This window comes from Microcebus murinus, chromosome 1 (assembly GCF_040939455.1).
Source record: "Microcebus murinus isolate Inina chromosome 1, M.murinus_Inina_mat1.0, whole genome shotgun sequence".
Lineage (NCBI taxonomy): Eukaryota > Metazoa > Chordata > Mammalia > Primates > Cheirogaleidae > Microcebus > Microcebus murinus.
The window spans coordinates 107,088,346-107,106,005 of NC_134104.1; the positions used below are offsets into that span (position 1 = coordinate 107,088,346).

A 17,660-nucleotide genomic window follows, 5' to 3' on the forward strand; every position below is an offset into this window, starting at 1 on the left:
GCTATGTAGCAGCAAAACAAATTGTATCCAACTGCCATGCTGCATGCAAAACTACACAGAATTCATGGTGTATAGTTTTGCCAAAATGGGTAATCATATGATAATATCTACTGTAAAATACATCATTGATCACAATTTTATTTTTTGATAATCATCTAAGGATGAATGATCAACCTGATATAAACTTATCAAAAGTGATACTAAAGATATACATGCGTATGTATATATCTCCCTCTCTATATATCCCAGTCCCCTATATTGTGATACTACTTACAAAAACTTAGTGGCATAACAAATAATAATAAATACTAACTTGTAATTATTCGCAGAAACCTAAAGGGATTTAAACTAATTGAAATGGTATTTGATTAGACTGATTGAAGATTTGATTAGAAGATTTTATAAAAATCTTCATTAAGAAGATAGAGATTTAAAGAATATCTTTTCAATAAAGAGCAGAAATATCAAACAAAGTCATTAAAGGAGAGTTATTTTTATGACATTCTAATACTAACATAAAAAGTATTCCCTAACACTAGAGAAACCGGTTTAGCTAATATTTTGACAACTTTAATAGATATAATACCATCATTGACTCCTTTATTAATTACCTTATAGAAAATAACTGCTACTTGTGTTAATGAATACTCTCCCTTAGTGAGAAAAATTAAATATCATTACAAAGTTGCATAGCCTAACTACTAAGAGGAAAGTGATTTAACTATTTGGAATTACCTGTTTGTGTTATAATATGAAAAATTTACATTAAACTCTAAATCACATTTTGTTGTAATTTCTTTGTTCAAAGATATTAGATACCATACCACCTCCCCATATATATCAAACATCAAACCCATTTAAAAAAGAATCACTGCCAACACTTTTATTACATGCTGTTGTATGGTCTCTTCTGAAGATGGCATCTCACCTCAATAAGATAACATGTAAATGACAAAATAAGCTGACATTATAAATCCCATTATATATACATGTCATGTACATTATAACATGTATGATTCCACACAAGCCATTTGATATTTTTAATATAAACAAAATATATAGGCCGGGCACGGTGGCTCACGCCTGTAATCCTAGCTCTCTGGGAGGCCGAGGTGGGCGGATTGCTCGAGGTCAGGAGTTCGAAACCAGCCTGAGCAAGAGCGAGACCCTGTCTCTACTATAAATAGAAAGAAATTAATTGGCCAAATAATATATATAGAAAAAATTAGCCGGGCATGGTGGCGCATGCCTGTAGTCCCAGCCACTTGGGAGGCTGAGGCAGAAGGATTGCTTGAGCCCAGGAGTTTGAGGTTGCTGTGAGCTAGGCTGACGCCACGGCACTCACTCTAGCCTAGGCAACAAAGTGAGACTCTGTCTCAAAAAAAAAAAAAAAAAAATATATAACACATATGAAAGTTCACATCACTTATCTCAATTATTCATGATCCACAGAGGTGATTCTCAAACAGAAGGCGGCACAGATACCAATATCTAAATATTAAAATAATGCCAGAAGAAATAAAAAGCATGGGTTGTACTATAAAGAAGTTCATTGAACTTCAATAATAATCATTTTTATACAAACCCTCTACAACTTCTGCTGAGTTACATTTCAGTACAAAGCTGAACTCATTTAACTACCAAAATGGTATGTGTTCTCAAGTGGCCACATTTCCTTCTCTAGCACCACTGCAAGGGAACACTGAATGTCAGTGAAGATACATAGACCTTGATCAAAAAGATACATAATCTATGTACTGCTGGAACAAACAGCAGTAGCCATTTCTGCTGTATAGACTCAAAGGGTTCACTCTAATATCATATGCATACACTTGCATAAGCTATAAGAAAACCAGGAAGAGAATCTAGAGATCAACTAATCCAACCTTCTTATTTTGCATATGACAAAAATAAACGGAGATCCCCTCCCCTTCACACATCAAATCAGGAGTAGACAATAGATTGAAATTAATCACAACATGGTGCTACAGAGGTCAGATTCTGGGGTACAGCAGGGAAGACAAATACTACCTGAACAATCTTTCTCTTTGGACTATATTTCAGGATGTACAATTTCCCATTTTTCCTATGTATGTAGACTTTTGGGACACCCTGTAATTCACTGAGATGGCAATTTCCACAAGAGAGAGAAAAAAATAAAAAATGCTAATGATATGATATTTTTATAACAACAATTGAAAAGTATTTGGAGTTACCTGTATTTTTAAGTATGCATATATAATAGGAAAATTTACATAAACTCTAAATCATACTTTGCTGGAATTTTTTTTATTCAAAAACATTAGACCATCATATACTCTTACAGCAAACATCAAATTGAATCCATTCAAGACAGTATTAGAGGTGTTTATGGAGTGCTCATTACACATAGAAAATGTCACTATCTCCAGCCTTGGCCATTTTAATATACATAATAACCCCTCATTTCACACTGCCTTTAAAAAAAAAAAAAAGTGAAGCCAAATTCTACAGACTCGGGGAGAGAAGCGAGAAGCTCAGAAGATGAGACAAAATAAAGTCTTGTCCATGGCCTTAGTGGCTTACAAGTCCTTAGCAGGCTGTTTACTGGCAGTTTCTCTCAGTGGTTTCTCACAGAAAAAGCCTAAAGCAGGTATGGGCAAACTGAAGCCCACAGGCCAAATCCCAACCCACTGCCTGTTTTCATACAGGTTGTAATCTAGGAATGCTTTAAATTTTTTTTTTATTTTGAACTGTTACAGGTACACAATAATTGGACACATTTACAAGAGTAAATGGCTACCAGAGTCTGGTAAAGTAGTGGGGAGGAGGGGATAAAGAGGGGATGGTTAATGGGCACAAAAATACTATTAGATATAGCAAATAAGATCTAGTATTCAGTAGCACAACAGGGTGATGACAGTTAATAATTTATTACATATTTCAAAGTAACTAGAAAGGCAGAATTGAAATGTTTCTAACACAAAGAAACGATAAATGCTTGAGGTGAGGGATATTCCAATTACTCTGATTTAATCATTAAACACTGCATTCTTCTATCAGAATATTGCACATGCCTTTTCAAATGTTTGTGAGAAAAAAATCAAAAGAATAAAATTTCATGAGTAGTGACATTTATATGAAATTCAAACATCAGCATCCATAAATAAGGTTTTATTGAAATACAACTATGTCCATTTGTGTGTTTTGTATGGCTGCTTTTGTGCTACAACAGAGCTGCATGGCCTGCAAAACATAAGAATTTTCTAACTGGAAGATTGCCTAAGCCTGGATCCGTAATTTAAAAACAATAAGAAAAACTCTTTGCAGAAAAAGAACCCTTTCTTCATGCATCTAGGTGTTTCAGTAGCTTTGCACTGACTCAATCATCACACATTGTACACTTGTAGCTGTGGCTGATCACCATTGGTTGGCAATGCCCAAGGTGGGATTGCAATGCTGCCACTAGGAATTAAAATTTGGAAATACGCTTACTAATCAATAGCAACTGAGGAGACTGCTTTTTAAAAATAAGGAAAGAGCATGTAAAGTCAATTTCCAAAAGCAATACAAATGGTCAAAAATTTCAAAAGATACATACCATCTTTAATAAGCAAATAATTTTATATGTATATACCACACAGCTTTTTCATCCTGTAAGTTTCAGATTGAAAAGACTTTTAATGATACTGTTGGAGAACCCCACTATTGATGAGACTACAAATTGGTACAATCTCTCTACAAAACTATTTGAAAATATCATCCATTATTTTGACACATAACTTTTGATCCAGCAATACTACTTTTAGAAAACTTCCTACAAATATGCCAGAACAAATATTCAAAAATATATTGATACATATGTGCTCTATAGCAGCAGTCCCCAACCTTTTGGGCACCAGGCACTGGTTTCATGGAAGATAATTTTTCCACAGACTTGGGGGGGGGGGATGGTGAGCAATGGGGAGCAGCTATAAATACAGATGAAGCTTCTTCCATTGCTCACCTACAGTTCGCCTCCTGCTGTGCAGCCCACTGCCTAACAGGGGTTGGGGACCACAGCTCTGTAGTATTGGTTGGGTTTTTTTGTTTGTTTGAGACAGAATGACACTTTGTTGCCCAGGCTAGAGTGCCATGGTGTCAGCCTTGCTAGTCAGCCTAGCTCACAGCAACCTCAAACTCCTGGCTCAAAAGATCCTTCTGCCTCAGCCTTCCGAGCAGCTGGGACTACAGGCATGTACCACCATGCCCGGCTAATTTTTTCTATTTTTAAGTTGCCTGGCTAATTTTTTTTTCTATTTTTGGTAGAGACAGGGTCTCACTCTTGCTCAGGCTGGTCTCCAACTCCTGAGCTCAAGTGATCTTCTCACCTCGGGCTCCCAGAGTGCTAGGATTACAGGCATGAGCAAGCCACTGCGCCTGCCTGGCCAGTATTGTTTTTCATAGAGAAAAATTGTAAACAAAGTAAATATCCATCAGAAACAACTAAACTGTAGTAAATTTATATAGTGTAACCAATTTTTAAAAGTTAGGTCAGTCTACATGTACTAACATGGAATGAAAGAAAGATCCAATATGCAAATAAATGTAAATATATGTTTATATATTTGTACACATATACATTGGTATGTACATATAAGGGGGATTAATTTTCACTTTGTACTATATATGTATTTGAGTTTTTAAACACATGGTTTCCTTTTGTAATAAAAAGTTTGAAACTAAATATTAAATATTTCAGGTAACAGTGAAATTATTGCCTGTTTCTAGTTACATGTGGAGATTTTCTAACATTGATTTTATTTTAAAAACAGATTGCTACATTTATTGATAAATTGCATAACTTATTTTAGATTATTACCACTTTTGATTAATCTAGTATGGAATTTTAAAACAATTTCACATAATGTGAGAAAGTACCATGGTATACTTTGATGGGAAATAAAAATCTTTTCTATGAGTATAGAAGTATAGGAGTTACCACTTCAACTTTCATCCCAAATGAAAGCAAAAACTTCATCATCTTTTTAGATATTATAGATATGGTACTGGTTAATCACATCAACAAGAACTCTTGGACTGTTAGCTTTGATCCAACTGAGAAATCCAAGAGGAACTACAATAAAAACAATAATTTATTCCCATTTGGCAGGATAATTTCAGTAACCTTTCACTGTATCTTCTTTGATTCTCTCTTTATTTTGTTTTCTCCTCTTCTTTTTTTTTTTTCTTTTTTTGAGACAAAGTCTCACTCAAACCTGCACAACTTACTATAACTCCAAATTCCTGGGTTGAAGCAATCCCTAAATTCCATGTATAATTTTTCAATTGGCTCAGAAGTCAGGGAAAAAAAGAAAGTAATAGTATGCATTGATTCTAAAACAATGCTAAATAACATGGGCACTCAAAACCACTGTTTTCTTTGAATATGCTACATTATGAAATGGTCCAATAACACTGACATTAAGACAGAGTCTAAGGAGCAGCAGAAGATTTTAAGATACCTTTTAGCAAGTCAGCATATAGAATTAGATGTACATGTGAAATTTTTTTTTTTTTTTGAGACAGGATCTCACTCTGTCACCTGGGTTAGAGTACACTGGATTCATCATAGATCACTTCAACCTTCAACTCCTGAGCTCAAGAGATTCTCCTCCCTCAGCCTCCCAGGTAAGCTGGGTTTATAGGCATGTGCCACCCTACTTTTAGTAGAGACAGGGTCTCACTCTTGCTCAAACTGGTCTTGAATTCCTGAGCTCAAGCAACCCTCTTGGCTCTGCCTCCCAAATGCTAGGATTACAGGCATGAACCACTGTGCCCAGCCTAGGTTCCCTCTTGATCCTACTGCTTTGAACCAACTTAAGTTTTCAAAATCAAACCTCACTTTGGAGCAGAAGTCTCAAAAGTCTATTAATCTTTATAGTTGATTGTTCCTTCTCATGCATCAGAGCATCGGAGTTCATTCCTTCCAGCTCAAGAACTCCAAAATTCAGTAAACAATTCCGTATTCACCCAATCTATGGCTTCAGGGAGGGAGGAAAGAAAGTGAGGCAGGTCCCAAGCATGGGCCCTGGAACCAGACTGCATGGGTTTACAGCAGGCTTGGGTTGCATGACTTTGGGAAAACTGTTTAACTTCTGCATTTTAATTTACTTAACTCTAAAATGGAACTGATTTCTGAGGACTGTTGTAAAGACTGAATAAGATAATATAATCACTCAAAAAAGTATACCTAATGTGACTTTACTGATTTTAACTACATTTCCTTGGAGCCCAACAGGGTTTTAAATGTTTACTCTCACTTTGTAGGCTCCTAATTTCTCGGACCTTTCACTGTATCTTCTTTGAGTCTTGCCTCCTTTTGTTTGATATCCCCACAGGTGTGCACAGTATTCCAGTTTTCTTTTAATTTCATTTAACAAGAAACCTACATTATATAATACCTACTACATGACAGGCATTCTAAGCATTCAGTGAATATTCACTGATTTTATTCTCTCAATAACCCTATACAGCAGATACTATTATTTATTTTCACTGTAAAGAGAAGGCAACTATTTCATAGCAAGCATAAATAGCCCACCCAAGGTCACAAGAAAATTAAGAGTTGGAAGAAGGAAGTGAGTTCAGACACTCTGCCTCCCAAGACAGTGCTCTTACCCACTGTGCTGAGCAGCCCCTCTGTTGTGCCCTCAAGGGCAAACCGCCTGCTCCAGCAGGCACTGGCACTGCTGTGAACTGCAGGGAAAATCAGCTAACACCTAATAGGCACGAGCATACAGAAACAAACGATCTGTTGGATATTTACTACAGTCAATTTGACACCCACCACATTAAGAGAACACAATTCCATAACTCTACGAATGGGCACCGTACATCAGTTCCTCTTTGGAAAGTTTCCCACAATTTGACATTTTGAAATTTTACTGAAATGTGGTTTCCAGTTTTCATATTATGAAATCATCTCGTGGCAGAATTTCCCTTGTTTAAAATGAAACTATTCCAAATCTTCCTATAGATAATGGATTTGAGGCAGCAGGGAAATTTACAATTAAACTTAGAGGTTAAATTTCACTACTTATAAAAGAAAAAAGTTTAAAAGTTTGTTTCCCCCCCCCGCCTCTGCTGAAGTAAACAAAAAGACATATGTTCAGATTATGTTGCATTATATCAATGAAATCTTGAATTTGTCCTCCTGAGGATCAATTTATCTGAGTCAAAAAGAAATTTTTCAAACTGTGCCACCATTGGGTAGTGCCAACCAAAATGATCAGGCATTGTGTTATCTCATATTTTAAAATGTCCACGGGGATACAAAATTTTTATTCCTAGAATCTGATGCCAAGTCACCCCAAAATTTCTGATCAACCCATCTCACAGTCTAGTCCGAGACTCTATGGTAAAATTTGTGGCACGAAATACGAAATGAAACTCACTGTGGAGAACTCCACATCCCCCATAAGATCTCTTAGTTTCCCCTTTTCCTTTACCTATGATGCCAAGGAAGCCTTTCTGTCATGCACAATTTTTTCTGTATGAAAGTAGCAATTACACCTTTTTAACTCAAAGAGATTTAAAGGAAAAATGTTATAGACTTTGGTCCAAGGTTAATCTATGAAATCCCTGAAGTCATCTGCACTTCAAGTACAACACTGAACGCAGAAAAGATTTCCAAAATCTTTCTAATAAGTGAAACAGTATAACATCTCTATTCAAATCTATAATTCACTCCCATATCACTGAGTGGCTAACATTTCTTAGAGCTTCCTACATATCAAGCATTATTCTAGGCAAACAATTCATTCTCTTAACAACACTATGAGGCAGATAATGTTTTCAAATCCATGACACAGGTGAGGACACAGACATAGCTGTTAAATCATTTGTCTTTAATCTAGTACCAAATAATCTGTGGATCTAGGATTCTAATCCCCCAAATCTGGGTCTAATAGCCCTTACCTCTTAGAAAATATGTTAACTCTCAGAGATCCCAAAACAAAAAGACTAAGACAAATGGCTACAGATAAAAATAGGCCATCCTCCTGAGCACAAATTACTGGGAAATCTGGTCAAAAAGGTCAGAAGGCGATTCTGTCTGATTCTAGAATCAAGCCTTATTCTCCTACTTGATGGTAATTTGGGACTATTGTCTTTGTATTTCTACCTCCTATTATTTTATATAAGAGGCGCTCAGAAAGTTCATTGAACATGTAGATTGACAAGATAAACTTCAGGAAAGTTATGATGAGGAAATATAAAGATAACTCCAAATAAGCTCATTTGTTCAAGTCTTAGTAGATTAATACTACATAGGTTTGAAATCAAAGAGCATACTGCAAATCCCCCAAAGGTTTGACTATGAAGATGTTCTAATGGGTCACATTACACAAGTGAAAATGAGGAAGGAAACCCAGTATAAGAAGCAGAACGACACTTGCTTCACACGCTCTTTCGTGGACTCAACCAACTGCCACCATCCGGAGACACAGACTGAGTATCCTCCAAACACAAGTGAATTTCAACTTTTATTATAAGGTATGCTTAAGGAAAATATTGCTTTAAAGTTAACTACAAACCATAGGTTTTGAGCATAAGAAATGACATAATTTACAGCAATCTGATGTATTAATAATAAATAATGTTTCATTATCTCTTCAATGGGGCTTTTTTTACTGCGGTGTTAAAGGTAGCACTTGTGAATGAGATAGAACCTGTTATTTGGATTTCACAAGGGTGTGAAAGTAATGGTACTGTTAAATGTATTATGTGCTTTAAAAATTCTAGCTAGAAACAACATCTGCCTTCTCACAAAACCTATTGAATGCATTTTTAAAAATGCAGGATGTTAATATGCTATAAATCTAATGTCTGCTCTTTGAAAATAGCACTTGCAAATCATGAAGGACTTTTTGTTTTGCTCTGTTTGTGTACATGTTTATTTATAATAGCTGACTGGAAACCATGAATAGCACGGAGATACAGGGCTTCAACGGGTCTGAGCAGTGTCCGAGAGACACGCGGATAGTGCAGCTGGTGTTCCCAGCCCTCTACGTGGTGGTTTTCTTCACTGGCATCCTGCTGAACACTTTGGCCCTGTGGGTGTTTGTTCACATCCCCAGCTCCTCCACCTTTATCGTCTACCTCAAAAACACTCTGGTGGCCGACTTGATGATGACACTCATGCTTCCTTTCAAAATCCTCTCCGACTCACACCTCGGACCCTGGCAACTCAGAGCGTTCGTGTGCCGCTTCTCGTCAGTGGTCTTTTATGAGACCATGTATGTGGGCATCTTGCTGCTAGGCCTCATAGCCTTTGACAGATTCCTCAAGATCATCAGACCTTTTGAAAATTCCTTCATAAAAAAGCCTGTCTTTGCAAAAAGGATCTCAGTCTTCATCTGGTCCCTTCTGTTCCTCATCTCCCTGCCAAATATGATCTTGAGCAACAAAGAAGCAACCCCGTCATCCGTGAGAAAGTGTGCCTCCTTAAAGGGTCCTCTGGGGCTGAAGTGGCATCAAATAGTAAATAACATATGCCAGTTTATTTTCTGGGCTGTTTTTGCCCTAATGCTTCTGTTTTATGTGGTGATTGCAAAAAAAGTATACAATTCATATAGAAAGTGCAAAAGTAAGGAGGGCAAAAACAACAAAAAGCTGAAAGGCAAGGTATTTGTTGTTGTGGCTGTCTTCTTCATATGTTTTGCTCCGTTTCATTTTGCCAGAGTTCCATATACTCAGAGTCAAACCAACAGTAAGACTGACTGTAGACTGCAAAATCAACTGTTTATTGCTAAAGAAACAACTCTCTTTTTGGCAGCCACTAACATTTGTATGGATCCCTTAATATATATATTCTTATGTAAAAAATTCACAGAAAGGCTACCATGCATGAGAGGGAGGAAGACCACAGCACCAGGCCATGAAAATCATAGCAGTCAGACAGACAATATAACCCTAGGCTGACAAAGTTTCATATGGTTAACTTCTACTTTTATTGATGAGACTTCAAAAGATAATTTATTTGGAAAGAAAATTTAAGCAATAAAAAAAGAATTGGGACATATACTACCTTACATTTTATTATCCTGGTGTACACAAAAGATTATATAAATTTTAACCCTACATCAATCTATTCACAAGCAGAATGAACTATTATTAAGAGAATGCAGCCAGGCGCAGTGGCTCACACCTGTAATCCTAGCACTCTGGGAGGTTGAGGTGGGAGAATTGCTTGAGCTCAGGAGTTCAAGACCAGGCTGAGCAGGAACAAGACCCTGTCTCTAGTAAAAATAGAAAAATTAGCCAAGTGTCATGGCCCATGCCCATAAGTCCCATCTACTTGGGAGGCTGAGGCAGGAGGATCACTTGACCCCAGGAGTTTGAGGTTGCAGCGAGCTCTGATGAAGCCACTGTACTCTATTACCTAGGGCGACAGAGGGAGACTGTGTCTCAGAAAAAAAAAAAAGATTGCAATAGGAATCAAATGGCCACTAGAGGTCGTCTTTTCAAGAGTATTCACTCAAATTTTGGAAAAGATTAAGGAGAAATGCACATCTCTAAAATCCTTCCCTCCAAACACCTTCTTACATTCTTTTATACACATAATTCAAACAATACTACTATTTTTGTGTCCCACCAATGTGGATACTTGTTGATTTTAAACAACCAACCAAACAACCAAACAACCCCAACCTCCAAAATCTGTTGTTCAAAGTTGAGAGCCAGGAGTTGAAAGGGATGCTAGATGTGGATCCAAAGTGGATGAGAAACACCTGTGAAATCCTAGATAAAGGCTTTTCTCTTTGCAATTATAAACAGCCTCTTCCACATTACAACAAAATACCATAGGAGGCACAAGCACCATCATTAAGCCACTTTGCTTACACCCTAAGTGTGTACAATTCAAGGGAAGGAATGCTGTGTTACTATTCTCTGGAATTGTCCCTCTGTCCAACAAATACTCTAATAGTGGTTGAATATGCCACCTACTGAGCAAAGCCTTGCCAAGCCACAACCTCTATTCCCTTGCCCCACCTGCCATTAAAAATAACTATGCCTACTATTTGGGTGGGTGTTAGGGTCTTCAATGCAGATTTCCCTTTACTAGTTAGCTGCATTCTTGGCAGTGGCCCCCAAAGATGGCTAGGATTCTTGAAAGACTAACATGTCATGTTTTCTGGATATCTTCCACAATACTCCCCACAGATCATGGTCTACAGATGTTCTAGACAGAATTGCTATTCTTGGTACATATATAGATGTAATTGCTGACCTGTAATTAGTAATATATCCATTTGGGGAGATTTTCAAAGGATGCTGACCTACTTGTACTTATTTACCTCCATATTTTTTCCTGGATCCTTTTGTGGTTCAAAAAAGTAAAAAGTGGTTTTCTGGAATTGTGAATGATAATTTACATCTTCTAGAGAAAATACACAAAGGAATAGTCATGCACTATAAATGTACCACTAGCTACAACATGACCAACATAAAGTGAAGCCCAGGCTTCCTCCTGTGACTGCCTCGTGTGACCCCAAAGGCCCTAGGACTTGCCTAACCTTTCTGGCCTTATCTCCTAATTGCTCTTCCATTCCTTGAACTTTACACTCTTATATAAATTTCTTTCAGAAAATGCCATGCACGTTTTTGCTACTGTGCCATTGAACGTGTACATTCCTCTCTGACTCACCTAGAAAACTCTTATCCCTCTGTGAAACCCTATGCTGTCATTACTTACTCTATAAAATCTTACCTGACCAACTTCCTACCACCACCTCAAACCCAAGCACTCCTTCATCCGTATGTTGTCACACCTCAATTATGAAACTTATCACACTGCATTGTAATTATTTACTATATTTGTATCTACTCTTTTAATAACCTATGTATATTTTTGAGGGCAGAGACTATCTCATTGTGCAATCAATAAATGCTTGATAAAATAATCCAAATGGGTTTTGCTATTTTGTGCTGGGAAAGCATTCTTATTGATGTTTTTGTTATCAAAAGATGATATAAATTTCTTGTAAAGAAAGTACAGGCCGGGCGCGGTGGCTCACGCCTGTAATCCTAGCACTCTGGGAGGCCGAGGCGGGCGGATTGCTCAAGGTCAGGAGTTCAAAACCAACCTGAGCGAGACCCCGTCTCTACCATAAAAAAATAGAAAGAAATTAATTGGCCAACTAATATATATATATATAAAAATCAGCCGGGCATGGTGGCTTGTGCCTGTAGTCCCAGCTACTTGGGAGGCTGAGGCAGGAGGATCACTTGAGCCCAGGAGTTTGAGGTTGCTGTGAGCTAGGCTGACGCCACGGCACTCACTCTAGCCTAGGCAAGAAAGCGAGACTCTGTCTCAAAAAAAAAAAAAAAAAAAAAAAAAAAAAGAAAGTACAAGCTCTTTTCAGTTGCTCTCCTATAATGTGCATATAGGGGCCTGAGGACTGGTGATGTTCCTGGATTCCCCAGTGAATGGTCATGAAAAAAACAGGACCATTAAACAGTACATATATAGCTCAGGGGCTACTGTCTATTAATATTTCAGTTTTAAAGCTACTGACATAATGCTTTAGCTATGCACTGTTAGTATTGGTTAAGCAAAATTTCTAACTGTAGCATATAAGAATCACCAAAACTCTCCTTTAGAAAGTACTCTTGATGTCTGATTTTCATTCTCTCAAATAAAGGAATTAAATCATCATTACTATTAGGAATATCATTAAATCCATTTTACCTCTACTGAGTACATCATACAATCACAAGTAGACTATAACATTGTATTTATAAGTAACTGTATGTATCTAAGCCACCCGTGTTATTACCAAGCTATATTTGGTGGTGTAACTTATGCATTTCACCTCTAATGACATTTTCAATCTTTACTGAATGTGGGTACAGCTAACACACACAATTTTTTAGAAAGATTTTTCAAGATAAAATTCCAAGAGCAAATCTGTCCTCCATAAATACAAACACTTCAGTCCATTATAATAACAACATAGTCAAAGGCAAAGTGCCTGATCTGTAGAATGAAATAATCTATGTCAAGAACGTAGAGAAGAGTCATAACAGAGATATCTTAAAAGTCACATTCACAAAACAAAGAACTTCCTAAACTACCAATTGGAAATACTAAATGCTAAAGAATGGGATGTTATAATATAGGCATAATGGATGTACAGAAAAGAATAGAAAAAGGAAAAAATGGTAGCTTTGATACAGTATGTGAGTTTTTGTAAAAAGTTAAAATGCATTTATTTTTACTGGATAAACAGGATAAGGTCTTCCAATAACCTCCAGGCAAAGGCAGGTGGGTAAATGGAGTGTAATTGGCACGTACAGAAGAATTCTTGAGAAACCACAGAAAATTACTGTAAAGTAAGGAGTATGATGCCAAGAAGCAGCATGGATTCTCAACTTGTGGAAGTTGGAAGACAGGTAAAGTCATTACATCATAACCCATTAAAAAAATCATTCAATCTTATTGATCCTATCATATGGTCTATATCCATTTAAAAGATGTTTCTTTCATAACTTTCTAAACTCTCCTTTATAAAATGTCTAATCATTACTATAGGTAAACTGTATTCCCCTAGCAAGTTAATATATCAAAGTTCAACATGGATCTTAACAGAACATCCAGAATAGAAAAGCCCAAATCAAGTAGCATCTCATATTAAAGAAAACACATGTTTAGAAGACCATAACCTTACTAAGGAAGATGCAGAAGTTACAAATCATTTAAAGTGCCTAGAAAACCACCTCAACATTATAAATCTTACATGGAAACCAAATATACATAATATGAGTACTATTTACAAACTTTAATGCGTACCAGAATCAGCTGGAGGGATTCTGAAAACACAGATTGCTAGATCTGTATTTAGCAGCAATAACAAAAGCATCACACATTACTATTTACAGTGTACTAGGCAGGTATACAAAGAACTTTAAATACATATCTCCTTCCTACCCAAGTATCCTATGAAGTGCTATTATTATCTCCATTTTAGAGATCAAGAAGTTGAGAAACAAAAGGGTTAAGTAACTTATACTGGGTCACATAGCTTGCAAGTAGCAGGGGCGGGGCCCTAATTCAAACTCTGGCTTTTCAGCCCATATTCTTAACCACCATATTTCCAATCTCTGACCTTCTAATGTTCTCAAGAGAAATCATAACCCCAATCTCCTTTGCTACATTTCCTGTTATTTTTAAAACATCCGTAGACAGCCCCACACTCCCTGACCCCATAAAACAACACATTCATGTGTAGGTTGTAACCAGCCCAGGTGCTGCAGGCTAATAAGCCCTGACCTAGAAGCTAGCAAGAACCTCCCAGGACCTTAGCCAGCAGCTTACACCGATTTACTGAATGCCTGCTATGTGCCAGGCACTGTGCTGGGCACTTTACAAGGTTATCATCTTTGTAATTTTTACTACAACCCTATGAGACAGATACTATTAGGCTCCCTGTTAAAAATAATAAGAAAACGGAAGCACAAAGCAAACATATAGCTTGCCCATGGTGCCCATCAGCCACCAGAAAACAGGGGCAGACCTGGGGCTAAAACCCAGGCAGGTGGCCTCAAGACCAGCACCTCAACCACCCTGGTACACTGCCTGTGTCCAATCAGTCAGGCTGCATAGAATTCCTCAAAGGTTGACATCATGCCTCACCAGGAAGAATGGTAAGGATAGGTAGCTCATGGGGATTAACAGAGAGGTCTCAATGTGAATGAGCTTCAACCACCACAGAGGTGTAACAGGTTCAACTGTGGCACCTTATGAGTACTTTAGGGGGGTCCCTCCAGCACTTGAGAGCTCTGAAGGGGAGTAAAATCCCCAAGAGTGGATTCGTTTGTTCATTTAGTCAGTCATTCCTCTATCTACTTGGGTTGCACACTGCTAAGCTGCACACTGGTAAGGGACATAGACTATAATGAATCTAGATCTGCTACGTGGATGAGACATAATTAACACACCACAGGAGCTCGGAGGAAAAGGAAGCTAATACCAAATGGAGAAAAAGAAGAAGGGCTCACAAGAGATGGAAATCTGAACTGGGACTTGAAGGAGAAAACAGAGAATTCAAAATGGAATGCTGCAGCACGATGAGCAGTTTTGAGGAAGGCTCAGGGAGGGGTGGTACCGTGCTGTGGCTGGAGTGTAAGGGACACAGAGGGCCTGAGCTCACAGCAGGTGACAGAGAAAATACAGTTGGGACAGCGATGTAGGATCCTATAGCCAAGCACTGTAGTGGGGCATCTGGACTTCACTCATGAGCCATTGAAGATTCTGGAGGTAAAGAACTGCATGCTCTAGGACAGGGGTCCTCAAACTTTTTAAACAGGGGGCTAGTTCACTGTCCCTCAGACCATTGGAGGGCCAGACTATAGTTTAAAAAAAAACTATGAACAAATTCCTATGTACACTGCACATATCTTATTTTGAAGTAAAAAAAACAAAGGGCAAAAACACCCACATGTGGCCTGCGGGCCGTAGTTTGAAGATGCCTGCCTAGGCTGTGCTTTAGGAAAATCAGTTGGTCAATGATAAAATGATTCTGGATTGAAGGAAGAGCCAGAGCGGCCAGGAGATCAATTACAGAGGGCTTCCATCTTTGCAGGGAAGAGCCATGGTAGAAAAATCTGACATGGACCTTACAGATGTTTTCAGAGAGAGAGGTTTTAGAGTCCAAGACCATTGAAAGTGGGGGGTTGTATGTAAAATGTATTCTCAGTGGGATCCACAAAGCCTGCACCTCGTCCTCCAACTGCTCTGAAGATCATCAGCCTAGGTGATCTGCTGGATCATGAAATGAAGGAAGGCATGGAAGTAATTTTGGGTATATTAAATCTGAGGTATCAGTGAGAGAGCTAGGGTCAAGGAGGCTAGCACAAGAGGCAAAACATGGACTCTGAAGAGCCGTGGACTACATTAGAAGCCAAAGGAATAACCTTTTCTGAGACAAGGAGAGCAAAAAGAATGAGAAGAGAACCACAAGTCTCATGCACAGGGCAGACAGAAGAGCAACAGGGGAAGAGGCTTGGAATGTGTGTGGTGGGGGGGAGCAAATGGGGAGAGGGGAGCAGGTAGTATTAATGAACCCAAAGGAGAAACAGGAGGTCCAGTGCATTGGAAACCAAAGAATAAGAAAGATTCAAGGAAGAAGTGATAGTCAACAGAATCATACACCCTGAAGAAGTAGAATGTGATGAATCTACAACTATAAGGTCAATGGTTACCTTAAGGAGGAGCTGAGGTGGCGCCCCAGTTTGTGAATGGGACATGAGGAAGTAGAAGGAACATTTATCTTCCCACAAAGGAAAAGTCAGTTTAAAAGAGTTCCATGGAGAAACAGAACAGTGGTTATATTAGCTAGGCTTTTCCCAAGGATTTCTAAGGGTAAGTAGAGTAGCTCCCTCCTATGCAGATTAGTGCAGAATGACGTGCTGCACTCAAAATAACAAAGAGGGCAGAGTGGTCATCGAGTGGATGGATGTAGCCACGTGGGCAAAAGAACACAACGCCGGTCAAAAGATGGGTGTGCTGATGTGTCAGACATCCAATTACCTGGTTTCTGATTTCTTGCCCCTGCTCCATTCTGGTATAAAGTATTTAGAGAGAAAAAGGTGATGGGGGAGAAAGGCGTAGGGAAATGAGAAAAGAGGAGATAGAAACACCAGGAGAAAATGGTGGGGATGGAACTTGAGAATATGGGAGGAGGGAGAAAAGGGGGGAAAGAGGCAACAATATGAAAGAGAAAAGAAACTGAATGTCAGACTTTAAGTAAAGCAGTTTTTGAAAAACTTCCATACCTCGCTCAGCATGCAAACTTTTGCCACTCCTGAAATAAACTCAAACTGACAAACATCCTGAGGCATAACTTTTATTTTTTCACTTCAGTTTTAAAGTTAGATGTTTCTACATGACTACACTTAGTGGTATCCATCCTAAGCAATTTTATCTAATGTATATCTGAATGCTGTTATAGCTATGGTCTTTAAATATATATATTAGCTTTGTGTATTGAATTTATATCACATATACATACATCACTCTGCTTTTTAAACTATTTATCTTTTCATTCTATTTAACTGTGCAACTGAGTCTCCTAAAACTAAAAATGCCCAAATTATGAGTAAATGAAGCATTAACCTGAACACAGTGGCCCTAGTGAGACCACCTCCCTTCTCTCCTCATATATCCTTGCCTAAGATTTTATACTCTCCCACAATTTCAGATAATCTAGGATAAAGGTGTCCTAATGTCCTCCTTTACAGGAAAGAAAACTGTCAAGACAGACAATAAAAAGTATTTCAAGCAATCGTCGGTTCATCATTGATGAGAAACCAGGAGCTTTCCAGAGGCAACCAAAATGTATTTTCAACTTTTAATCATTCCAATTCTACCCTGCATATAGATATCCCCATTCATTCCCTTACTCACTCTCCCTCGGCCTTCTGACAAGAGAAAAATCATACTGTCTCTTTAAATATCAACCAAAATCCCAACACTGTATGAATTACCCTATGTATATTACCTTATTTAAGCTTTACAACCTTACATAGTAGACATTCCCATTTTATTTTTCAAAAGAAATGGAGATTCAGGTATGTTAATGATTTGCCCAAAGTAAAAAAGCTACTAAGTGGAGAGCACAGGATCCAAACTGGAGTCT

At 38.0% G+C, this 17,660-nt stretch overlaps 3 protein-coding genes across 11 annotated transcripts in view; 2 read left to right on the top strand and 1 right to left on the bottom strand.

The window, feature by feature from the left end:
* The window catches only part of MED12L (mediator complex subunit 12L), a 317,206-nt gene that overhangs the window by 90,166 nt on the left and 209,380 nt on the right, over positions 1-17,660 (bottom strand). The gene's annotated exons all lie outside the window — the stretch shown is intronic.
* Positions 8,403-11,939, top strand: P2RY13 (purinergic receptor P2Y13). Of its 2 annotated transcripts, none has more exons than XM_076004654.1 (2): positions 8,403-8,490; positions 8,928-11,939. In XM_076004654.1, exon 2 carries the CDS (start codon positions 8,941-8,943, stop codon positions 9,940-9,942), a length of 1,002 nt encoding a protein of 333 aa, XP_075860769.1. In that variant the 5' UTR covers positions 8,403-8,490; positions 8,928-8,940; the 3' UTR covers positions 9,943-11,939. The 2 variants fall into 2 exon arrangements, with proteins under 2 accessions (XP_075860769.1, XP_012638335.2); XM_012782881.3 differs by having other exon boundaries at positions 8,423-8,514.
* The window catches only part of GPR87 (G protein-coupled receptor 87), a 35,709-nt gene continuing 26,474 nt past the window's right edge, over positions 8,426-17,660 (top strand). For 2 of the 4 annotated variants that reach the window (XM_076004649.1, XM_076004652.1), the window contains exons 1-2: positions 8,426-8,514; positions 17,263-17,359. The gene's annotated coding sequence lies outside the window, so the exon portion shown is untranslated. Of the gene's footprint in view, positions 8,515-13,233; positions 13,417-17,262; positions 17,360-17,660 lie in introns of those variants that run through there. The other 2 variants (XM_076004650.1, XM_076004651.1) reach the window with 2 other exon arrangements.